The sequence below is a fragment of the Lolium perenne genome, chromosome 7 (genome assembly GCF_019359855.2).
Source record: "Lolium perenne isolate Kyuss_39 chromosome 7, Kyuss_2.0, whole genome shotgun sequence".
In the NCBI taxonomy this organism is placed as follows: Eukaryota; Viridiplantae; Streptophyta; class Magnoliopsida; order Poales; family Poaceae; genus Lolium; species Lolium perenne.
This window is the reverse complement of record NC_067250.2, coordinates 332727982-332754100: the sequence shown is the minus strand read 5'-3', so window position 1 is coordinate 332754100 and position 26119 is coordinate 332727982. Positions and strand designations below refer to the sequence as shown.

The following is a 26119-nucleotide window of genomic DNA, read 5'->3' as shown; positions in this document are numbered from 1 at the left end:
AACAGTAAACAAGCAGTAGTAACGTAGCAGTATTTAGGAACAAGGCCTAGGGATTACACTTTCACTAGTGAACACTCTCAACATTGATCAAATAACAGAATAGATAAATGCATACTCTACACTTTTGTTGGATGATGAACACATTGCGTAGGATTACACGAACCCTCAATGCCGGAGTTAACAAGCTCCACAATTAATGTTCATATTTTAGTAACCTTATAGTGTAAGATAGATCAAAAGACTAAACCAAGTACTAACATAGCATGCACACTGTCACCTTCATGCATATGTAGGAGGAATAGATCACATCAATACTATCATAGCAATAGTTAACTTCACAATCTACAAGAGATCATGATCATAGCATAAACCAAGTACTAACACGGATGCACACACTGTCACCATTACATCGTGCAGGAGGAATAAAACTACTTTAATAACATCACTAGAGTAGCACATAGAATAGTAGTGATACAAAACTCATATGAATCTCAATCATGTAAAGCAGCTCATGAGATTATTGTATTGAGGTACATGGGAGAGAGATGAACCACATAGCTACAGCGAAGCCCTCAGCCTCGGGGGTGGATTACTCCCTCCTCATCATGGGGGAAGCGATGGCGGTGAAGATGGCGGTAAAGACGGCGGTGGAGATGGCTCCGGGGGCAATTCCCCGTCCCGGCAGGGTGCCGGAACAGCGACTTCTGTCCCCCGAATTGGACTTTCGCGATGGCGGTGGCTCTGGATGGTTTTCTCTGTTTCCGTCAAACTTGTCGAGGTTTTTAGGTCAGGGACAATTAAATAGGCCGAGAGTCGGAGTCGGAGGGGCCACGGGGTGCCCACACCATAGGGGGGCGCGCCCCCCTTGGGCCGCGCCGCCCTGGGGTGTGGGGCCCCCTGGCACCCCTCTGACTTTTCTTCGGTGCTCCGGAAGCTTCCTGAAATTATAAGATCCCCGGAATTGATTTCGTCCGATTCCGAAAATATTTCCTTACTAGGATTTCTGAAACCAAAAACAGCAGAAAACAGCAACTGGCCTTTCGGCATCTCGTCAATAGGTTAGTTCCGGAAAACGCATAAAAATGATATAAAAGTGTGAACAAAACATGTTGGTATTGTCATAAAACAAGCATGGAACATCAGAAATTATAGATACGTTGGAGACGTATCAGGCCACGCCGTACAAAAAAGTCTTTGGGGCACGCGGCTGACGCTGCTGGAGATGCTCTCAGGGCCTCTCCAATGGGGCGACGCAGCCAGATGTTGCACGACCGTTTGCGTCAGCGCGGACCGGAAATGCGCCTGCATCCTGCTTCAGCAGGACGACGCATAGTATCCGGGCCATCCACGGAGACGCAAACGTGGCGCAAATATGCGTCACGTTCGCGCCGAGCGTCCACTCGCTTCTCCCACGGGCCCACGTGGCAGCGACTCTGGCTCGAGCTGACGTGAATTAAAGAAGAACAACTGTTGGGGAGGGCAACCGCCAGAGTGGCAACCGCATCGATCGACGCGCCAACCGCCGGAATGGAGTGCCGAACCGGCGCGAAAGAGAAACCGCACACCTCTTCGTTATATGCGCCGCCATTAATCTCCGCTCAATAAAACCCCTGCGTCTGCTCTACTTCATCTCCAAGCGGCTACCATTCATCACCAAGAATTACGAGAACAAACAAATTTTAAAGTAGCTACTTCTTGTACTTCTTGTTAGAAGGTCCCGCCTCGTCATCCTCACGGACCCGCTTGCTGCTCTTCACCTCCTCCGAAGAGGTATTGTCGGTCGACACGTCCGATGAGCTTGAGTTCCCCTCCAACGAGTGCTCATTAGGGTCTTCCTCGTTGTCGGTGAACGGATGACGAGCCTACGCTCGGGCCCTTGCCTCCTTCCTTGCTGCCGCCGCCTCGTCAGCCGTGTCCACCATGCGTCTGAGTCCTCCTCCTCATCCTGGCCGTCGAGGCCAACGGTGCCCCCCTCCTTCTCGCTAGTCTTTGTTTATTCCGCAGCTCCTGTTTCGAGTTACAAATGTGAGCAACAGAACCAGTATCAAATACTCAGGCACTACTACGATTACTAGTACCTTTCTCCTTGATGTTGTCGTTCTTCAGATCTGCTAGGTACTTGGAGCAGTTCCATTTCGAGTGTCCATCACCCTTGCAGTAATAGCACATAGTATCAGGTTTGGGGTCAGCCTTGGCTTCTTAGGATGCGCATCAGCTTTCTTGCCGCCCTTCTTGAAGTTGCCCTTTTCCTTAGGCTTGCCCTGCTTTTTGAAACTGGTGGTCTTATTGACCATCAACACTTGGTGCTATTTCATTATCACCACTTCAGGAATTTTCAACAAGGAGAAGAGTTCATGCAACATCTTGTTCATGCACTGCATGTTGTAGTTCATCACAAAGTTCTTATAACTAGGTGGCAGTGATTGGAGGACACGATGAATCCCTAACGCATTAGGAATCGTTATTCTCAAATCTTGAAGCTTCTTTGCGTGCCCAGACATTTTGACCACGTGCTCGCTAATGGAGATGCACTCTTCCATCTTACAGCCAAAGAACTGTTCAGAGGCTTCATATAGCTTTCCACGGCCGCATGAGTTTCAAATATCATTTTGAGCTCACGGATAATATCACAGGGGTCGTGGTTCTCAAAACGCTTCTGAAGATCTGATTCTAATCCGTAGAGGATGGCACAATGAACTGTGGAGTATTGGTTCTTCCGAGTGAGGTAAACATTTTTAACCTCGTCGTGGGCAATTTCTGCAGGTGGGTCACCTAGCGGTGCATCAAGCACATAGAGCAGTTGTCCAGCGGTGAGGATAATCCTCATGTTATGGAACCGGTCTGTAAAGTTGCTTCCATTGTTTTTCAGCTTTCATTCTCTAGGAACGAATTAAACTTGATGGTGGGGGCAGCCATGATCTGTAACATATTTGCAAAGAGTTTAGAATAAGTTTATGATAAATTTAGTTTATTTTTTAATTTTTAAATGAACTAGGTGAACTTCCACTCAAAACAACATCCCTTATGTTGCCTTAGTGATTACACAAACCAAATCCACTACACCAAGTCCGATCTTCACGAGAGGAGATGTAGCTTCAAAGGAGAACGGTCAACATGTTCATCATATCATTCATATGACTCATGCTTTACCTTTCGGTATTCCGTGTTCCGAGACCATGTCTGTACATGCTAGGCTCGTCAAGTTTAACCTTAGTATTAGCATGTGCAAATCTGGCTTTCACCTGTTGTATGCATACGTAGAATCTATAACACCCGATCATCACGTCATGCTTCGAAACGACGAGTCTTAGCAACGGTGCATACTAAGGACGAACACTTTATTATCTTAATAGTTAGTGATAGGGGTCATCTTATAATGCTACCGTCGTGATCTAAGCAAAATAAGATGCATAAATGATTATCATCACATGCAATTCATAAGAAAGTGGATTTGGTGATCACGTCACTCTTCATTGCCCAATTTGCTTTGAGATGTGCGCAAAGCACAGAGATGTTCAGGGTGAGAACATGACGCGAAGTCAACTTTTCAGCTTGGAATCTACTTTTCTTCGATGCCGGCTTGGCGAGCTGCAAATGTCGGCAGTGCAAAGCGAAAGAAAAAGACGAAATGACGCCCTCTAATTATGTTTCTACCGTGACTGTTTTTTTGTTGAATGTAGGGTTTGTCGATCTGATACCATGTTTTATCCAAAAATTCATAGAAAATCCAAGGAGAAATGGCATGTTTAATAGAACAAATAAATGAATGAGATCTAGAACAAACAAATGAAGGAGAGCTCACATTCGTGAATACAGCAGTTCCAAATCTGAAGAACGATGAACAAACAAACGATGAAACAATGAAAAACTGCATCTAAAAAAGGAAAAAAGAGTGGACGACGGATCCGTTGCGTCGCTGGAATCATCTCCTAAACCAGGCCTCGATTAGGACGAGTAGATGGTCGGTGATCGACAACAACAACAACGTCGTCGACCTCGACGGACCTCGTCTTGCTCCGACACCGCCACCGCCACCTGCACCGGCGGTGAAGGAGGACTCTTCCTCCAATTTCTACTTCGGCTCGACCGACCATGGCGACGGCGCCGACAGCGCCATCGGCCTCATCGCCTTCGACCGCTCGTTTTTTATTTTTCGTCTTTTAGTATTTATTTTGCAAACTTTGTATAAATTTGATCGAAATCCGACATATTTTGTGCAAATTCAAATCCTAACCGCTCTACGTTTCGGGGTCTTTGGTGTGTGCAACCTCTCCCCAAATTAGGAAGCAGGTGCCGACGGCCCCAATAGGATTTTGTCGGCGCCTATTTAAAGAATGCCGGTGGAGATGCTCTTAAGAAACGAGCAAGGGCCAATGGATGTGTTTGATGTGATAACACAACTTTTTAGTGTTCCTTCTAATCCATAATAAGTGTTGTGGTTTTAGCAAATTTAATTTATTTTGTTGGACAGATGATGCCACTGAAGATGTTCATTAAACTGGCTAGCTGGCTGGCTAGCGTGCTAGGTTTGACTGGCCAGTTGAACTGAATTTATTTGGTAAATGCGACTAGCTCGTTCTAACGTGTACTAGTACTACTATTGCTACTGCCTTTGCATTTGGTCAAAGGTGATGCTTTTTGTTTATGTGGGTAGGGCGTAGGCATAGTTTGGCATAATCTGGCACAAGAACCATCTGTCTTCTTTAATTCTGAGCTTTCGTTTTTTTGTTGTTGTGAAATAATGTGGTGTACTTTGGCTACAGTTTACACGATTTTAAGGGCTGGTACGTGTTTGCTTATAATTTTTAAACAGTAGTAGTTTTTTTTAGTTGGTTAGTGCTTAGAGAGTGTTGGACTCGATCGATTGAGTGGATGGATGATTCTTGGTGAGTGAGTTGGCCTCTTCACCTTAAGCATCTTCTTAGTAAGCAAAATACACTCATGCGTGTACTAAACCGTTAATTGTGCAGCTGGACGATCGACGTACGGAAAAAGATAGCCGCCGCCTCTTCAAAATCCTAGCCGCCTCCACTTCAGCCTTCTTCGTAGATTGGTTTTCCCTTCTTCGGTTGGCTTCACCGGCGTCGGGAGGAGTGGGGAACCCGATCTATGCGTGAAGTTTCCAATAAAAGTAGTGTTATCAGTTGATTATGTTAGGATTTTGGTAGTCATCTTCTTGTTGGTTTCCCCTCAATGGAGATGGCATTGTCTGCAATAAGTGATCTTCGGGCTTTCGTTCGACGAGATCTTCTTCCCGACGTCAATGGTGGTGTTGAAAGATTACAATCATCTAGGTATGGTCCTTCAGATCTTGCTTCGCCAGATCAATTTTGGATCTTCTGTTGTTGTTGCCGCAAGGAGGATTATCCTCGCAGTTTTTGTTACGGCTGCTACATCCTCGACAATGGTGATTCGTATTCTCGGCTCTCCATCGATATCGATAAGGCTAGTCGGTTGTTATTTCCTGACATACTGGTGTTGGTACTCTTACCGATGTTGAATGACTGCTTTAATGGTTGTGCGCGTGCAGGCAGCCTTGGCATTGCGGCTCAAATTAAAATTATGGGAGAACTTTCGTCGGTATTTACAGGTCTATGATTCGTTATCTATCTTTGGCTGCCTTCAGAAGAGTACAAGATTATTTTCTGGAAGAAGGAAAAATTTAAAGGCCTCAAAGAATTGTTACTAGTATTTTTAGACTTTATTTTGTAATTGTTGGAGTCGGCTTGTGTATCTCTAGCATGTACTATTTGTTACTATAAATATATGTGGTATTGATCGTAAGAAAAACGTTAATTATGCAAGAGATTAATCAATCATATTCTGCTGCTGCGTCGGTGCATCTCTAGTTGACCTAGTATGCATGTGATTTTTTTTTGTGTGGTCAGAGCGTGTGATAGATAGAACAAGGAGGTGGTGAGAAATGTGGAACCGTGGAACACGGCGGCCACGAACCGCGTAACAGAAACGAACGGAACACAGAATATAAAAACTCGAATCTTTGCGCCTTTGCGTTCTTCTTCTTCCTCCTCCTCCTCCTCCTTTGCGACAGCCAAGCAAAGGCCACCCACCCCACCCCACCAGACGCCGCCTAGACTCCCCACCGCATTTCCTCAGGGGAGGCCGGCCCGAGCCCCCTCCCGGCGCAGCCGGCTAGCCGGGATCTGCCTCTGCCTGCCGACACCGGATTTCTTCCCCGCGCGCGTGCGATTTTGCGCCACACACCAGCGGGAAGGTATTTACTGGCCATGGGGATCTCGCACCCTCTGTCCGACGAGTTCGGCGGCGGAGGGATGATGCTGATGTCGCCGGAGAGGACGCCTCCGTCCTCGCCACCGTCGCCGGCGTCATGCTGCTCGGCGGTGGACGGCCAGGACGACTTCCTCGAGCACGAGGTGTCCCGGATGGACACGCTCGCCGGCATCGCCATCAAGTACGGCGTCCAGGTGACTGAGTGCACTCCCTCCCCATCGCTGCCGATCTGGTCTCATGCTCTGGTTGCCCGCTGAGCTTGCTTAATTAGGAGGTGATCTGGGTCAACCACGTTCTTGCTCAATGCAATGTATCATCCAGTTCAGGCATCTGGTAAAAAAATTACTAATTAAATTTTGTGCAAAAATAGGATATCTGTTTTAAATTTTGTGCGAAAATAGGTATGCCCTTTTGTATTGCTCAACTCCGAAATACTCCGGAGTAGTACTTTGCATCCAGCTAGCATGATATTCACGTTTTATTTGTGATATCACCGTGGAACGCGATGCAAAGCACCGAGTTTAGACATCAAGCGCAACAACCATTGTTTTTAGTGAGAGCGACAAGTGACGCCCCGAAACATTCCTGTATTTCGTTGCAGACCTGGAAATCATCTTTCTCAACTAGATTACTACTTAATTCATTGTCAAGTAGATTTACTTAACATTTATTCCTTGTTTTGCGTGTAGATATCCGACATTAAGAGGTCGAATGGTCTTGTGAGTGACAGCCAGATGTATGCACGCAAGGCATTGCTCATTCCTCTGCCAGGAAGGCCCATGCCATCCTCTGTGAGATTCAATGGCTCGACTGAAACATCGAAAAGGTAAGCATTTCCACTAATTTTCCTTCTTGCTGTTCCATGATCTAGTGCTCGCTCTGTAAGTTATATTACTGTTGATTTCCCCTCAGTTAAATATAAAATGCAACCTGTTTTTCCTTGACTCAAAGATAAATCATTTTTTCTGTACATAATTTAGTTGGTGCTCTGCTTGTCACGCAACTCTTTCTTTTTGTGTGTGTGCATAGCGTTTCTTAATTGCTAGTTTTACCTGATGGCTGTAGTTCGCGTGCATAACTGATCACAATACAACAATTTACATGCATTTTGACCATTTTGGTTGGCGTATGAGCCTTTGTTTTGTCATACCAGAGATATTATTAATTACTTTAGTTGTAATTGAGTAATTTTTAAGGTTTTTTCCCCGCACTCATTTTTACAGAGCGTGGGCTCAGAATAATCAGCAAAACAGGGACCTGGATTCATTAGATTCGTCCAAGTCTAGTCAGCAGCGGTCCTCACTTGCAATGAGCAGCTTGCAAAGCTACTACGGCCTAAGTTCTCAAAGAAGTGATGACATGAATTGCAGCACTGAGATGTCCTTGTACAGAAAGGGTAGCTCGCTAGACGAAACATTGCTCAACCCCTTTTCTCCACCGGACAGGATGCAAAGCACTGGCAGAAGCCGGAACTCGGAAGACACGACAAATGGTGCAGGTGTTATGCAGAGCAGTGGGGCAACCAAAGAAAAGCAAGACGGTTCCATACGCCGGCGGCAGAAAGTGGAAGTCAACACCCAGGACGACGTCCTGTCGAATTCGATCAAGATGATCAAAAGTTTCCTACCAAGGCCAATCTCCAGCATCCGTCTGAATATGATGGACACGAGCAGCAGCCGGCATCCAGCCGTGAAGACCAGCGGCTCTTTTCTCGATGGGTTTAAATCCTCTGTGCGGAAGTCACCCAGTGCCCCGAGCTTCGTTGACACGGAGCACAACAGCGGGGTCTCCATGTGGTCGAGCTCCAAGTGGACCTTCAACCACGAGTCCTTCACCCGGCCGTTGCTCGACGGCCTGCCGAAGCCCGCACCAGCTCGCAGGACCAAGGCTGCTCTGGACTGAACTTTGTCTGCTCTGTTTGCTGTGATCCACCCGCTGCAGCAAATAACATCTGCAATATTGCCAGCTGAATCCGACAAAAGTGGAAGAGGAGACATGATTTGCCCGCGTCTATCCCCGTTCCTAAGAGCGGCGATCACATGATGCAGTTGCGGATTTGTCAGACGCTGCCATTGCAGCTGCATAACTCCCTCCCTCTCTAGTTTTCATAATGTGGTAGGACCGTAGGAGTACCTGATAATTCGTCATTCTTCTGGCATATGTACATCACAGTATATATACTTATATATAAAGAGTAAAATGCATGCACGTTTGGTTAGATCACTGGACTTGTGCTCTCTATCCGATTTGTTGCATTCAGAAAAGGTGTGAAATACATTCACCATTTTATTTCCTCGGTCGACATGTCCAGGCTCCACCTGTCATCGAGTGGGCCATTTTGCTCTCCTTTGGCTGGTTTTTCCCTGACTCCTACTGTCCTACCTGATCATCCAGAAGTTCAGGTATGTTGATAGAATAGCCTTTCATAAAAACAGGGGAGTATGCCGGTTCATGATGGCTTTCTTCATAATGAGGGGTTCCGTCAACAGCCTTTGGTGTTCACGCTTGTGTTCGCCATTAGCTGGTCCATCTCATGCACCACAGCTGCAACCATGATAAAAGAAACGTAAATTTTCATGTTTGAGCTGGTCATGGAATGACCTGATTCTTATGGAATCAACCAGAAGATATGGTCAGATTTTCTAAGTACAATTATTCTTCTACAAGCACTCATGACGGTCAAAAATCTTTATCCATGCCCCATCTGAAATTAATTATTAGATTTGTAATTGCATAATGCTCACAAGGGGTGGCACTTGCAGTAGGAAAAGACATTTAGTCTTATGGGCTAAATAGTATATAAATTTTGTAACAACATAAAGTCAGTTCAAATAACAAAATGGTCCTATGGTTAAACTGAATCTATTTATATTTCGGGACCTTGAATCCTATGCATCTCTTTTTAAGGAAGCCAAGGGAGAACCGGTACTTATTAAACACTTGCCAAGAGACTCATGAACAAACTATAACCATGAATTTTACCAACTGCTCTAAAGTTCTTTCTCGCTGATTTTGTCTCTGGAACTAGTCATGCTATTATGCATCTAACGGAGATGTGTCGCTTGTGTTCCCTGTGAGTGCTTGTGTTTATGCCTGAAAGAGGAGAGTATTTCATAGTTCCATACCTGAGAAGTTTGGCCGTGAACCCTCTGACTTGTATCCATGCATTCCCGCTGTTGTGTTTTGATGGTGGGATAGTATGACTGGTTCAGTGTTTGTACAAGACGTTTGGTGTGTGGCTGAGTAAATGTGTGTGTAGACACGAAGACCTCTTTTGTAGCCTGGGCTGCTACATGTAGCCCGGTTTCTTTTTTCTCAAAAACTTTAAAACTTTTGATTTTATAGTTTTGAATTTTGAAAAAAATACATAGACGCAGAGAATGTTGGAATCTATTAATTTCATATTGAAATACGTTGAATTTTGCCCTAAGTAAAAAATGACAAAATCTCACAAATCTAGATTATAGTGTAATGTTCATTACGAAATGAATTAGTGCAACTAGACACTAAATGATATAGTAGAAGCGGGACCTCGGCGTGAGAATTTCAGAAATTTGTTCCTGACAGGATTCGAACTCTGGTCGTTGGGGTGCGCCACTGCGACCCCAACCACTGGGCTATGCCCACATCCTCATACTGTTCATTACTATTCACCGATGATGAAATCAAGATTTTCTATTATTTAACTGAAATCGGATGTAACTTTTTCTGTGAATATATTTTCATATAAAAACTTTTTCATCAGTGGTCGTATGTAAGATTTTGCAAAAAAAATGAAATTCATATTTGTTAATTTTACTAACAATTAGAACACATAACACATGATCATCTCAAGGATTTTATTATTTTGGAATTTCTGTCATTTTCTTTTGTTTTTTTTTCAAAACTAGAAGGCAATTCATCGAGGGGGTCTAGCCCAAAGTCTGTCCTCCACTAGTGTAGAAGAAGACGAGCTGTTTTGCTGACTCTTGATATGTGTTATTTGGCTGCTGGGAAGGCAATGCTCTTTACTTCAAGTTTTTGACTTGAATCCAGAGAAAAGAAGATTGCGCACTCGCAACAAATGGTTATGGAAGATTGGCTGTCTTAGTTAGGTTTCAAATATATGCATGCTGAAATAGTTAGTCAGGTATTATGTTCCCTGGATTGGTGAAATAGTACACTATCTCTGATGTGCACATAATTTTTCGGTGCTCTAAGCTCACCTTCTTTTGTTGATATTCTGATTTCATTATGGGCGACACTAGTTTGTTTTTTTAATTTTTTTAAGGGCTCCAGGGAGCGTGGGAGCTAATCGCAATTTTTGGAACAATTTGTGGCCAGTCTGTGAAAAGTGTTCTAGTTGGGTCGAAATAACTTTCGTCTTGTTTGAGAATCATTTTCCAGAGTCAAAATTAAGACAAAGGTGATGTATGTCCCTTTACTTCCAGTTTTTGGCCTCCAGATGTTAGTCAGATATTATGTTCCTCGTTAGTCCAGGAAAAAAAACAGTTTTTTTTAGAGAAAACAGAGTTGTGCACTCTGAAACTGCTGAATGTTGCGGTTTCTGAATGTCGCGGCATATGTTGGTTTAAGATGTACTACCCCTTTACTTCAAGTTTTTTACTTGAATCGAGAAAAGCAGATTGTGCACTCGCAACAAATTGTTAAGAAAAGACAGGTTGTCTTAGTTAGGTTTTGGATATATGCATGCTGAATATATTATGTTCCCTGTATTGGTGAAATAATGCACTAGTATCTCTGATGTGCACATGATTTTTCGGTACTAGTATCTCTAATGTGCACATGATTTTTCAGTGCTCTGAGCTCATCTTCTTTTGTTGATATTCTAATTGCAGTATGAGTGATGTTGGTTTTCGATTTTTTTTAAAGTGCTCCAGGGAGCTCGGGAGCTAATAGCAATTTTTGATATAATTTGTGGCCAGTCTGTGAAAAGTGTTCTAGTCGCGTCGAAATAACTTTCGTCTTGTTTGAGAATCATTTTGTTGGTATGTATTCTGCGAAATCAATTGGTCGATGATGGAATGAAAAATACCTACCAAATATATATGGTCCTTAAGGTGTGCATATCTCATACTCTGGATGTTGGAAATAACCATTAGTTTGCACTTTACAAGCTTCTTTCATGTAATATCAGATTCAGGTACACAAATGTGCTCAAGTACTACTTTCTTTGAATACTGGAAACAACCATCATCATCAGTCAAGTAACAGACAGGGAAGATTTACACTCTTTTGCATTAGGAGGAATCTTGGGACAGTCAGCAGCCTTTGACATGGGGGTATACATATGGATCATTTAAGTACAAAAAGTATTTAAATAGCCGTGGTGATTCCCTTTACTTCAGCCAACGTATCGGAGCAAGACGCCGTCGTTCCCGAGTACGAACCCTTGGTTGTCACCAATGAACCTGCAACATCACACCACGGAAGTTTTCAGATTTTCAGTTCAAACAAGAAACAAACTGAAACCATGAACAGATAATGATATCTTCTGCAGACCGAAGTCGATAGGAATGCGTACTTTACGGAGTATAGGTTCCCGGGGATGTTGTCGGCGGCCTTGTCGCGCACCCAGGATTTGCCACCGTTTTTTGTTTTCAGCAGTACGCCGCTCCCTCCGGCAGCCCACGCCTCATCCTGTGATTAAAACGGAACCACCCATTCAATCTTACTTGTCATATAGGCACACACACACACACACCAAGTGCAGTTCATTTCAGTGATTGTTACCTTTGAGCGGTAGCCCACATCGAGGATTCCAAATCCCCTGCTCTGCACCGAAGCTTCCTCAAAGTCCTCAACTATCTGGAAGTGGAAATGGAGCGTAATTAGAGGTTGCTGATGAGTTCTGAAAGGCAGTTTTACAACTACATTATGCTGCATTGGCACATGTTTGCTAGCTAATCTGATCAAGCTGAAAAGATGAGCTAGTTGCCCATCTAATAAATATGCATGATAAAACAGATGAAGCTGAAAGATCAGCTAGTTCTCACCCCAGTTCCTTTACTGAGGAAGAGTCCACCGCCGCGCACGAGGAGCCAGAGACCACCATCTGCTCTCCACCCCATGTTCTGTATCCGCCGCGCCACTGCCCTGTTGTGTGGCTGCCAGTATAGCTGCAGTTGCGCGCAGGTGTAGATAGATAGATATTTCAGAAGCAAACCTCAGGTTAGACAGACAATTTATCCGAATCAGTTATTGGGGTAGAAACCGAACCTGCCCAGGCTCCCATGTCAAGTAGAAGTTCCCACGGCTGGAGACTGCGACGTAGCGGCCGTCAGGCGAGCGGTTCACTGTGTTGAAAGTGCCAGTGTAGTAGCTCGCACCACTAATGCCGCTCGAAACTGTTCTGCAGCAGAGACAAAGACGACACAGCAAACAATGGCATGCATTGATCACTCAGTCACGCATGACATGCATGATTTAGCACCGGCTAAGATGCAACATCATGTTGAGCCAGAGAAAAATTTGGATGGAACCATTTTCATCAGAGTAACATGGTCTGTCAAACACAATTTAGTAATGTCGATAGAGCTTGATAGCCAAAATGCAGTTGAGTGATTTTGCAAACTCATTGAACTCTGTCATATAAATTCTGTTGGACAGACAGACATTGTTCTGCAGAACTTTGTACTCTACCTGTTGAGAGTGGCTGAGACGGTCTCCTGCACGGCGGCCTTCCAGTTGTAGCCGCGGTTGGAGGTGACATAGATGGCCCCCTCGTCGGTCACCATCTCGGCGCTCTGCTCCCCGGTGGCCTGGATGTAGACCTGCCCCCCCGAAAAAATCACCATAGTTTTCTCCCCTTAACTGACTGAAGTTGTTTGGACATAAAAGTAAGCAATGCAAAGATAATACGTAACAGAGAAAAAAAATGCAGCTACCATGTCCCCAGGGAGCTGTGCGCTGAGCGGTATCCTCTCCCAGCTCTCTCCGGCGTCCTTTGTGTGGAGCAGGATGGCGGGCTTGCCGACGATCCACCCCTCCTTGCCGCTGAAGCTGACGGAGTTGAAGCGGTAGTTGAAGTCCTCGTCCTCCGCCGACGGGATGGAGCGCGGGAACCAGCTGCCGCCGCCGTCCTTGGTCTCCAGGATCGTCTGCCGCGTCCCCAGGAGAAACCCTGATGGCCGTCGACGGAGACTTTCAGATGAGACGGATGGACTGAAACATTTTCAGAGAGCGCGTTTGGCCATGAAGATCAGATTTTTAGTTACCGTGGGAGGGGTCGTCGGGGACGAAGGCGATGTCGAGCAGCACGACGCCGGGGTCGATGGGGAGGCCCACGCGCTCCCACTCCGACAGCGGATCCGCGGCCAGCGCCGGGGGGGTGCGGGGGAGGAGCAGGGGAGCGGCGGCGGCGGCGACGGCCGCGGTGGCGGTGTCGGCAATGAGGCCGCGGCGGGTGGGGGCGGAGCAGGCGCGTGGGGTGACGAGGCGTGCGCGTCCGCCATGGCAGCGGCGGGAGGAGGTGGTTGGGTGGAGCAGGTGCAGGGCCGGGGAGGCGGAGGCGGTGGTGGCCATTGGAACTTGGAGCTCGCCGGAAGGTGGCAGTCCGTCTGTCTGTCTGTCTGTGGCCAAGGCCAACCGTGCTCTTATCCTGCTGTGATGCGGGGCCCGCCCGTCAGCGGGGTAAGAGGATCCCACGGTGCCGACGGATCCAGCCGCGCAGCTACCATAATTTCCATTCCTTCCGTTTTTTGTGTTCTCTTCTTGGGTTGTTGAAATACTCCTTTCCATTCCATTCCAACCAAGGCTTTGAAATTCTAAAATTGATTTTTTACTAGTACAAATGCCCGTGCATTGCCACGAATCTTTAAATTTTATTTCTCAATACACATATATAATTCCCACATGTACATTTCTTGAAATGCATGATTTTTTTAAAAAAAATTGGTAAACCTTTTTTAGAAACAGAATATCTTTGCAATGTAATGAACATTTTTTTAAATGTCTGTGAACAATTGTTAGAGAACATGAATATCTTTTTTAATAGAATATTTGCCCGTGCGTTGCAATGAAAATAAAACTGAGATGTTCGTTTTGGGAGACACGAGGGTCAAACTCTGAATCCTTGTACGTTGGTGACGGTTGCTAAAGGAGAGTAACTTATTAAATTTGTTTGCACTACGAAGAGACAACATCAATAGGCCAATACGTGCGGGCTTGATGGTATTGCAAGGGATCGTCAACTGTGTGCATTGCAACGGAACACCACATCAAGAAAAGATAAGATGTCAAAGAAAATGCATGGGATTGTTTCCGGCAGCGTTCCATACCATAAAAAATTAATTGCTATGAAATTTCATTAAAACTCTTATACACGAGCATACAAATCTAACTAACCAACTAATGCCAGCTTTTATCTTAAAGCTCAATATGTAACCGTAGCTGAATTTAGCACGTACGAACCAACATATCATATGATGACACAAATCATCTGAAATCTTAATTGTGCAATCTGTAATTAGCTTTTGCTACCTGATGCAACACACCGGTGAAAAACTTCACCAAGCTTTTCCATGGGGAATGGAGAAAATCAAATATAGGTACTTTTCAAAGCACTTATCTTTAAAGCCACTCACACCAGGATATAACATGGAAAATCAAGTTTAGAAACAAAGCAAGTGGGGTTCGTGCTCCAGAAAAAAAAATCCGATCATCAATTGAACCCGATCTAAAAAAGTGGCATTAATTGTTTTCACCTTCGCTGGATCCTCGGAGGCAGCAGATCGGCAGCTGACCACAATCACACTTTCTGTTGAAGGCCTCTGCTCTGTTCTCGCGTCCATCGCGGTAGCCGTGGCCCATGACAGCGCCTCCTTTGGACTGCAATGTCCGGTGTCATGATTCATGAGGTTTACATTGACTTGTATCCGACGCACGCCTCACATTGGTCAGCGATGTATCCTCATAAGTAGACAGGTGCCCAGTTGGTAAATGAAGTGCGGATACGGTGGCAGCAGGAACTTTGTTTCCACTTATTGTAAAAATCCAAGGAAATTGAATCTATTTTACCAAAAGCATAATTATAACCTATTAAGACCTTAAATATATTTTTCTCGCAGAAAAACCTTATAAGGAAGCAACCGGTCAAACTTGCTTACTGAAAGCACATCAACTACTACCGCATATATAAAAACTCAAGATAATAGTATCCCTCCACCCTCAAGGTCGACTCCATGTGTCATCCACTTTATATCAATCTTACAAAACCCTCAAAAACTACATCATCTCAAGGATTGTTCTAACACAGAACTCTTTTCCCATCTCAATAAAAAATCATTTTGAAACAAAAAAATATTACAGTCCCAAGAAATGCTATAAATGTAAGTACTTTCCAATAGGTATTAGAGGTGGAGAGAATACATTGCCTGCCAACCTCGCTAGCAATGTGCCTACGCCCTATATCTCGAAGAGCTCTTCGCATGTCCGGTAATTTATATGCTTTATCGTCCCTGCCAAGGCCCCTCTCAATCTGCTCGCTCCTTTGTTCCTACGTTCTGCTCCAATATCAGTACGTCGCCCTGAGAGAATAACCATATTGTTCTTCGGCTACTTGCAAATTTACGACCAACCTCATTATTTTCTTTGTAATGTCGCCTTAGATAGCACAAAGGAAGCATTAAAAGAACACCGGTTTTTTGCTCACCAACTTTTGTGTTCTCCCTGTCCTTGTCACCTTGCATATGTACATGTTCTTATGTCCTTATCACCTTGCATATGTACATGTTCTTCTGTCCTTGTCATCTTGCATATGCACCTGTTGGATAAAAAATAATTTCTGATATCAAAAAGTGATTAAAGTAGATTAAAAAACAGAGGGGAGACTATCACTGCCCATCTGTGTGGCATGCTCATCTTCCACTCTTTCTCATCACTATCGTATAATAAAAAATATGTTACTGATACAAACCAATAAATACATGATCATCCAAATATATTACACCGACATATAACTCATAATTCATAAGTAGCTTATAATATAATATATTTGTGATTGTTTCTAAAAGGTCCCAATTTCACAAAGCAAGCTCCCCATTGTGTGAAGTGCTTACAAAATCTTCGGGCCTAGCTAGGTGATACGTCCCCGACGTATCCATAATTTCTGTCGTTCCATGCTTGTTTTATGACAATACTTACATGTTTTGCTTGCACTTTATGATGTTTTCATGCATTTTCCGGAACTAACCTATTAACGAGATGCCACAGTGCCAGTTCCTGTTTTCTGCTGTTTTTGGTTCCAGGAAGGCTGTTCGGGCAATATTCTCGGAATTGGACGAAATCAACGCCAAACCTCCTATTTTTCCCGGAAGGCTCCAGAACACCGAAGAAGAGTCGGAGAGGGGCCAGGGGGCCACCACACCACAAGGCGGCGCGGGCCAGACCCTGGCCGCGCCGGCCTAGGGTGTGGCGCCCCCAGGTGCCCCCCTGCGCCACCTCTTCGCCTATAAAATCCCTTTCGACCTAAAAACGCAGTACCAATTGACGAAACTCTAGAAAAGTTACTGGGGCGCCGCCGCCATCGCGAAACTCCAATTCGGGGGACAGAACTCTGTCCCGGCACCCTGCCGGGACGGGGAAGTGCCCCCGGAAGCCATCTCCATCAACGCCACCGCCTCCGCCATGCTCCGTGAGTAGTTCCCCCATGGACTACGGGTTCTAGCAGTAGCTATGTCGGTATACTCTCCCCCATGTACTTCAATACAATGGTCTCATGAGCTGCCTTACATGATTGAGATTCATCTGATGTAATCGGTGTTGTGTTTGTTGGGATCCGATGGATGATACATTATGATTAGTCTATCTATAAAGTTTGTGAAGTTATTGTTGCTGCAATCTTGTTATTCTTAATGCTTGTCACTAGGGCCCGAGTGGCATGATCTTAGATTTAAGCTCTATAATTATTGCTTAGATTGTATCTACAAGTTGTATGCACATGTCACTGTTCGGAACCAAAGGCCCCGAAGTGGCAAGAATCGGGACAACCGGAGGGGATGGCGGTGATGTGAGGATCACATGTTTTCACGGTGTGTTAATGCTTTGCTCCGGTACTCTATTAAAAGGAGTACCTTAATATCCAGTAGTTTCCCTTGAGGCCCGGCTGCCACCGGCTGGTAGGACAAAAGATGTTGTGCAAGTTTCTCATTGCGAGCACGTACGACTATAATTGGAAGACATGCCTACATAATTAATAATCTTGATGTTCTGTCTTAATGCTTTGATTCCTATCAATTGCCCAACTGTAATTTGTTCACCCAACAATTGTCACTTGTTATTGGAGAGTTGCCACTAGTGTAGATCGCTGGGAACCCCGGTCCATCTCTCATCATAATATACTTGTTCTACATGTCATTGGAAGTAGTATCAACTATTTTCCGGTGCCATTGCTCTCATATTGCTATTACTGCTGTTGTGTTACTGTTACTACTGCTCTCATATTACTGCTACTTTCACATCACCCCTGTTGCTAGTGCTTTTCCAGGTGCAGCTGAATTGACAACTCAGTTGTTAAGGCTTATCAGTATTCTTTACCTCCCCTTGTGTCGAATCAATAAATTTGGGTTATACTACCCTCGAAGACTATTGCGATCCCCTATACTTGTGGGTCATCAAGACTATTTTCTGGCGCCGTTGCCGGGGAGGCATAGCTCTACTCATAAGTTCACCTGGGGAGTATACTCTACCTCTCTCTCTGTTTTTATTTTGTTTTATTTTGTTTTGCTTAGTTTACTTTTTCCTAGTTTGCTTGTGCTTAGTTTATTTCTGTCTAGTATTACTTTGCTTAGTTTATTTTTGTCTAGCTTATTTCTGTCTTGTTTTATTTGTCTCATATACCCAAAAATCCATAAAAATTTGAAAAACCAAAAAATTAAAAACTGATGTTATGGGAGAACCTACAACCTACTTGGAGCTTATAGAATGCTATAATAATTATAGAGAATCGAGAACTGGTAAAATAATGAGTGCTATGATAGAAAAATTGAATACAATGGCTAAAATCTTGCTCAGACGCCATGATATAAACTGTTGCTCTCAACAGGATAAACATCTTAAATTTCAATGTGGCTTTAGTGAGGAATTTTTAATTAAAAACTATAATCAGAATTGTTATATTCATTATGGGTTCGAAGAGGTAGAACAATTTGTCTTATTTATGGGAGCCTCCGAGATAGAATCCTTCATGGTTGAGAATTATGAAACGTGTGCTATTTGTAAGGACCTTAAAGATTATGTCTCTACTATCCTTAATTCTTGCATAGAATGCTACAATAGGAATCCTTATATCCTTGATTATAAAGAGAGACACATTAATGCACAAGAATGCACTCACAATTTGCAGGAACCTGTGGAAGAAGAAACTGATGAACCTCAAAGCTCATTGGATGAAAAAGAGGAGGAAATTGATGAACCTGAATGCTCATTGGATGAAAAAGAAGAGGAGAGCGACGAACAAAAGGGGGAAGAATGGATTAGCTACCCATGCCAACCTTCTAATGAGAGTAACTCTTTATCTCTTACATTATTTGATTGTCCTCCATGCTTACCGAAAGAGGTTGAATGTTATGTTCCTGTGGATTCTCTTGAAATATTCCCTATGAGTAAAACTTGTGAGAATAATTATGCTACTGTTATTTATGATAATCCATGCTACTTTGATAAATCTTATGATAATGCTTTGTTTGTGCCTGATGTCGAAATGCATGGTACTAAAGAATTTTGCTTGGCAAATGTTTATGATAAAGCTTTAGATGATGGTCCTATGTTACTTGATAATATTAATTGTACTACTAATGAAAATGGGATTGGAGAGTTCTTGACATTATCTATGTGTCCCATATCTCTTGAGATTGATCATTCATCTTGTTATATTATTGATAAAAGTGTGTTCGAAAGTTTTAATTCCACTATTTTTGAGCTTGATAAAAATTATATGTTAGTGGATCATGAAAAGTATGCTGCATGTGATAGTTATATTGTTGAGTTTGAAGCTACTGAAAATTATTATGAGAGAGGAAAATATGGTAGTAGAAATTTTCATGGTACTAATACACCTCTCTATATGCTGAAATTGTTGAAGTTACACTTGTTCTATCTTCTTATGCTTGTCACTTTGTTCTTCATGAATTTATTTGTGTACAAGATTCCTTTGCATAGGAAGCATGTTAGACTTAAATGTGTTTTGGATTTGCCTCTTGATGCTCTCTTTTGCTTCAAATACTATTTCTTGCGAGTGCATCATTAAAACTGCTGAGCCCATCTTAATGGCTATAAAGAAAGCAACTTCTTGGGAGATAACCCATGTGTTATTTTGCTACAGTACTTTATTTTATATTTGTGTCTTGGAAGTTGTTTACTACTGTAGCAACCTCTCCTTATCTTAGTTTTGTGTTTTGTTGTGCCAAGTGAAGCCTCTAATCGAAGGTTGATACTAGATTTGGATTTCTGCGCAGAAACAGATTTCTATCTGTCACGAATCTGGGCTGTTTTCTCTGTAGGAAAATCAGAAAAATATGCCAATTTACGTGCGTGTTCCTCAGATATGTACTCAACTTTCATTAGTTTTGAGTTTTCTGATTTGATCAACGGAAGTATTTTATTAAAATTCGTCTTTACTGGATGTTCTGTTTTGGCAGATTCTGTCTCTGTTTATTGCATTGTCTCTTGTGGACTTTAAGCGAGCTTTTCTAGACATAGAGAGCTGTAGCTAATGTTTTATTGAGTTCTTGCAATGTGCCACTACAGGACCAAGGTGGATTCAAATTTTTTGAGTACTAACCCCTCTAATGAAGTTTATGAGAAGTTTGTTGTGAAGGAAGTTTTCAAAGGTCAAGAGAGGAGGATGATATATGATCAAGAAGAGTGAAAAGTCTAAGCTTGGGGATGCCCCCGTGGTTCATCCCTGCATATTTCAAGAAGACTCAAGCGTCTAAGCTTGGGGATGCCCAAGGCATCCCCTTCTTCATCAACTTATCAGGTTTCTTCTATTGAAACTATATTTTTATTCGGTCACATCATATGTGCTTTACTCGGAGCGTCTGTGTGCTTTTATTTTTGTTTGTTTGTGTTTGAATAAATTCGGATCCTAGCAATCCTTGTGTGGGAGAGAGACACGCTCCGCTTTTTCATATGAACGCTTGTTCTTCGTTTTACTTTTAATGTTCAATGATAAAAGTTGGAAGCTACAATAATTATTTTTATTTGGTTGGAAACAGAAAATGCCTCATAATGTCTTGGATAATTTGACACTTGGCAATTGTTTTGAGCTCTCAAGTAGATCATGATTAAAGTTTTTTCATGTAGTTTAAACCTATTAGTGGAGAACTACTGTAGAGCTTGTTAAAATTGGTTTGCATGATTGGTCTCTTTTAAGGTCTAGATATTTTCTGGTAAAAGTGTTTGAGCAACAAGGAAGACAGTGTAGAGTATTATAATGCTTGCAATATGTTCTTATGTAAGTTTTTGCTGTACCGGTTTATACTTGTGTTTGCTTCAAACAACCTTGCTAGCCAAAGCCTTGTATCGAGAGGGAATACTTCTCATGCATCCAAAATCCTTGAGCCAAAACCTATGCCATTTGTGTCCACCATACCTACCTACTATGTGGTATTTCCTGCCATTCCAAGTAAATACTTCATGTGCTACCTTTAAACAATTCAAAATTTTACTATCTCTTATTTGTGTCAATGTTTTATAGCTCATGAGGAAGTATGTGGTGTTTTATCTTTCAATCTTGTTGGGCAGCTTTCACCAATGGACTAGTGGCTTCATCCGCTTATCCAATAATTTTGCAAAAAGAGCTGGCGCGGGGTTCCCAGCCCCCAATTAATTAACTTCATTAATAATTCTCTTCACATGTTTTGCTCTGATTCATCAGTAAGCAACTTAATTTTGCAAATAGACACTCCTCCATGGTATGAGATTGTTGGAAGGCACTCGAGGATTCGGTTAGCCATGGCTTGTGTAAGCAAAGGTTGGGAGGAGTGTCAACCATAAATAAAACTAAAGTACATGTGTAAACAAAAGAGAAGAGGGATGATCTACTTGCTGGTAGAGATAACGTCCTTCATGGGAGCCGCTCTTTGAAAGTCTGTTTAGCAAGGGAGTTAGAGTGCCCACTACCATTCGTTGACAACAACAAACACCTCTCAAAATTTTACTTTTATGCTCTCTATATGATTTCAAAAACTTAAAAAGCTCTAGCACATGATTTTATCCCTGCTTCCCTCTGCGAAGGGCCATTCTTTTACTTTATGTTGAGTCAGTTTACCTACTTCCTTCCATCTTAGAAGCAAACACTTGTGTCAACTGTACATTGATTCTTACACACTTGCTTATTTGCATTCATTATATTACTTTATGTTGACAATTATCCATGAGATATGCATGTTGAAAGTTGAAAGCAACCGCTGAAACTTAAATCTTCCTTTGTGTTGCTTCAATGCTTTTACTTTGAATCTATTGCTTTATGAGTTAACTCTCGTGCAAGACTTTTGATGCTTGTCTTGAAAGTACTCTTCATGAAAAGTTTTGCTATATGTTATCTATTTGTTAGCAACTATAGATTATTGCCTTGAGTCACTTCATTCATTTCATATGCTTTGTAATAGTATGATCAAGGTTATGTAAGTAGCATGTCACTACAGAAATTATTCTTTTTATCGTTTACCTGCTCGGGACGAGCAGGAACTAAGCTTGGGGATGCTGATACGTCCCCGACGTATCCATAATTTATGTCGTTCCATGCTTGTTTTATGACAATACTTACATGTTTTGCTTGCATTTTATGATGTTTTCATGCATTTTCCGGAACTAACCTATTAACGAGATGCCACAGTGCCAGTTCCTGTTTTCTGCTGTTTTTGGTTCCAGAAAGGCTGTTCGGGCAATATTCTCGGAATTGGACGAAATCAACGCCAAACCTCCTATTTTTCCCGGAAGGCTCCAGAACACCGAAGAAGAGTCGGAGAGGGGCCAGGGGGCCACCACACCACAAGGCGGCGCGGGCCAGACCCTGGCCGCGCCGGCCTAGGGTGTGGCACCCCCAGGTGCCCCCCTGCGCCGTCTCTTCGCCTATAAAATCTTCGACCTAAAAACGCAGTACCAATTGACGAAACTCCAGAAAAGTTACTGGGGCGCCGCCGCCATCGCGAAACTCCAATTCGGGGGACAGAACTCTGTCCCGGCACCCTGCCGGGACGGGGAAGTGCCCCCGGAAGCCATCTCCATCAATGCCACCGCCTCCGCCATGCTCCGTGAGTAGTTCCCCCATGGACTACGGGTTCTAGCAGTAGCTATGTCGGTATACTCTCCCCCATGTACTTCAATACAGTGGTCTCATGAGCTGCCTTACATGATTGAGATTCATCTGATGTAATCGGTGTTGTGTTTGTTGGGATCCGATGGATGATACATTATGATTAGTCTATCTATAAAGTTTGTGAAGTTATTGTTGCTGCAATCTTGTTATTCTTAATGCTTGTCACTAGGGCCCGAGTGGCATGATCTTAGATTTAAGCTCTATAATTATTGCTTAGATTGTATCTACAAGTTGTATGCACATGTCACTGTCCGGAACCAAAGGCCCCGAAGTGGCAAGAATCGGGACAACCGGAGGGGATGGCGGTGATGTGAGGATCACATGTTTTCACGGTGTGTTAATGCTTTGCTCCGGTACTCTATTAAAAGGAGTACCTTAATATCCAGTAGTTTCCCTTGAGGCCCGGCTGCCACCGGCTGGTAGGACAAAAGATGTTGTGCAAGTTTCTCATTGCGAGCACGTACGACTATAATTGGAAGACATGCCTACATAATTAATAATCTTGATGTTCTGTCTTAATGCTTTGATTCCTATCAATTGCCCAACTGTAATTTGTTCACCCAACACTTGTCACTTGTTATTGGAGAGTTACCACTAGTGTAGATCGCTGGGAACCCCGGTCCATCTCTCATCATAATATACTTGTTCTACATGTCATTGGAAGTAGTATCAACTATTTTCCGGTGCCATTGCTCTCATATTGCTATTCTTTGCTTCTTGTATTCACATTACTACTGCTCTCATATTACTGCTACTTTCACATCACCCCTGTTGCTAGTGCTTTTCCAGTGCAATGAATTGACAACTCAGTTGTTAAGGCTTATCAGTATTCTTTACCTCCCCTTGTGTCGAATCAATAAATTTGGGTTATACTACCCTCGAAGACTGTTGCGATCCCCTATACTTGTGGGTCATCAAGACTATTTTCTACTAGGGTACCTAGGTACCGATGGTGTTATGCATCAGAGGTCATGGTGATATAGGTTTGCATATGGAGATATTAAATTAGGAGGTCAGACCCTGGTGCTAAAATATTGTGTCTAAGTGCATTAACTTAAGCTATTGAAGCATGTACTATATGAGATTGTTGAAGTAACCAATTACTGTACACTATGTACTTAGGTAAACTTTCTTTATAAAAATTGTCTAGGTAATTTATAAAATAAAAGGAGCAACCAACCATAATGAAGAGAGAACTGGGAAAAATACCTGGATGTACTCGGGACGACAAGGAGAAGGGTGTGCTCGATCTTTCTTCTCCTACTGAAATGAATCATCGAATCCATCCCTAAATCTGCTTCAATAGCTGGCACACTCTGCACAGAACAAGTGATTTTAGAATCCTAACTTCAGCATTTTAACTTTTTTAAGAGTGGAGATATCAGGTATTAATTGATAAATAACATATCAATTGTAAAAATAGTAGGCTCTAGAAGGGTTAGCATTGCCATTTTATTAGCATATAAACAGGATGAGCTGTTGGAGATATACCCAAGAGGCAATAATAAAATAGTTATTATAATACATCTTTGTGTTTATGATAATGTTTGCATACCATGCAAAAATTGTATTAACCAAAACATTGATTCATGTGTGTTATGTAAACAACAAGGAGTCCCTAGTAAGCCTCTTGTATAATTAGCTTGTTGATTAATAGATGATCATAGTTTCATGATCATGAACATTTGATGTTATTAATAACAAGGTTATGTCATTGATGAATGATGTAATGGACATACACCCAAATAAGCGTAGCATATGATCACGTCATTAAGTTCTATTTGCTATAAGCTTTCGATACATAGTTACCTAGTCCTTCAACCATGAGATCATGTAAATCACTTATGTCGGAAGGGTACTTTGATTACATCAAACGCCACTGCGTAAATGGGTGGTTATAAAGGTGGGATTAAGTATTCGGAAAGTATGAGTTGAGGCATACGGTTCAAGAATGGGATATTGTCCATCCCGATGACGGATAGATATACTCTGGGCCCTCTTGGTGGAATGTCGTCTAATTAGCTTGCAAGCATATGAATGGTTCATAAGAGATGACATATCACGGTACGAGTAAAGAGTACTTATCGGAGACGAGGTTGAACGAGGTATAGAGATACCGATGATCAAACCTTGGAATCGGTATCGTATGTAATGGTTCATTCGATCACTAAGTCATCATTGAATATGTGGGAGCCATTATGGATCTCCAGATCCCGCTATTGGTTATTGGTCAGAGAGAAGTCTCAACCATGTCTGCATAGTTCCCGAACCGTACGGTGACACACTTAAGGTTTGATGTCGTTTAAGTAGATATGGAATTTGGAATGGAGTTCGAAGTTTTGTTCGGAGTCTCGGATGGGATCCAGGACATCACGAGGAGTTCCGGAATGGTCCGGAGAATAAGATTCATGTATAGGAAGTCATTTTCCAAGTTCGAAAATGATCTGGTGCATTTATGGAAGGTTCTAGAAGGTTCTGAAAAAGTCCGGAAGAAATCACCGTGGAAGGTGGAGTCCACCTGGGACTCCACCTAGCAGGGCCGGCCAACCCTAAGGGGGAGGAGTTCCAGGTGGACTCCACCATGGTGGCCGGCCACCCCCTTCCCAAGGAAAGGTGGGAGTCCCACCTTGAGTAGGAGTCCCATCTTGAGTAGGTTTCGTCCTTATGGCAAGTTTTGTGTTGGGGTCTTATTCGAAGACTTGGACTACAACTCTTGGGGGTTTCCACCTATAAAAAGAGGAGCAAGGGGAGGGGGGGCGGCCACTCAAGCCTCCACCTTGGCCGCACCCCCTAGTGGCCGGAGCCCAAGACCCCCCTCTCCCCAAACCCTAGCGCCCCTCCTCCACATAATACTCCCGCAGTGCATAGGTGAAGCCCTGCCAAAGTTCTCCACCACCACCGCCACCACGCCGTCGTGCTACCGGGATTCTGAGGAGGATCTACTACTTCCGCTGCCCGCTGGAACGAGGAGAAGGACGTCGTCTTCATCAACACCGAACGTGTGACCGAGTACGGAGGTGTTGCCCGATTGTGGCACCGTCAAGATCTTCTACGTGCTTTTGAAAGCGGCAAGTGATCATCTTCTGCAACAACGAGATCTAATCTCGTAGGCTTTGCAAATATTCAAGGGTTAGTCTCGTGATCCCCTCGTTGCTACCATCTTCTAGATTGCATCTTGGCTTGTTTTTCGTTCTTGCGGTAGGAAATTTTTTGTTTTCTATGCTACGAATCCCATCATGAGCATGTTGGATCTAGTAGTGGTATGAATCTCGAATTTAGTTTCGTGGTATGTTTCCTACATAGAAAAGGAACTCGCCAATACATAAAAAATATGAATAAGATATCCATCATCCAACACAGCTGTAGACCACATAGAACACCACAGTGAAACCTTATACAATTTGCTAGTTCTGAAAAATGATTATGTTCTTTTATTGCTATGTACCTAACAATAATACATGGCATTAAGCAGCATAACATGCTCAGAAAAAGTGAACCCAACACATGTTTCTACGACAACAGAAATGTGCAAACTAATTACCTCAA

The 26119-nt window shown here is 43.1% G+C and overlaps 2 protein-coding genes across 2 annotated transcripts; one reads left to right on the top strand and one right to left on the bottom strand.

The window, feature by feature from the left end:
• The first annotated feature begins 6007 nt into the window (after positions 1-6007).
• On the top strand, positions 6008-8470 carry LOC127314349 (uncharacterized). Its single transcript, XM_051344807.2, has 3 exons — positions 6008-6446; positions 6942-7078; positions 7476-8470. Exons 1-3 carry the CDS (start codon positions 6249-6251, stop codon positions 8152-8154), a joined length of 1014 nt encoding a protein of 337 aa, XP_051200767.1. The 5' UTR covers positions 6008-6248; the 3' UTR covers positions 8155-8470.
• A 2936-nt stretch (positions 8471-11406) lies between these two features.
• LOC127314348 (photosystem II stability/assembly factor HCF136, chloroplastic) lies at positions 11407-13839 on the bottom strand. The gene is made up of 8 exons (XM_051344806.1): positions 13470-13839; positions 13140-13375; positions 12895-13025; positions 12472-12604; positions 12249-12371; positions 11986-12060; positions 11777-11892; positions 11407-11663 (listed from the first exon to the last, which is right to left on the bottom strand). The coding sequence occupies exons 1-8, from the start codon at positions 13774-13776 to the stop codon at positions 11597-11599; spliced, it is 1188 nt and encodes a 395-aa protein (XP_051200766.1). The 5' UTR covers positions 13777-13839; the 3' UTR covers positions 11407-11596.
• Between the last annotated feature and the right edge of the window lie 12280 nt (positions 13840-26119).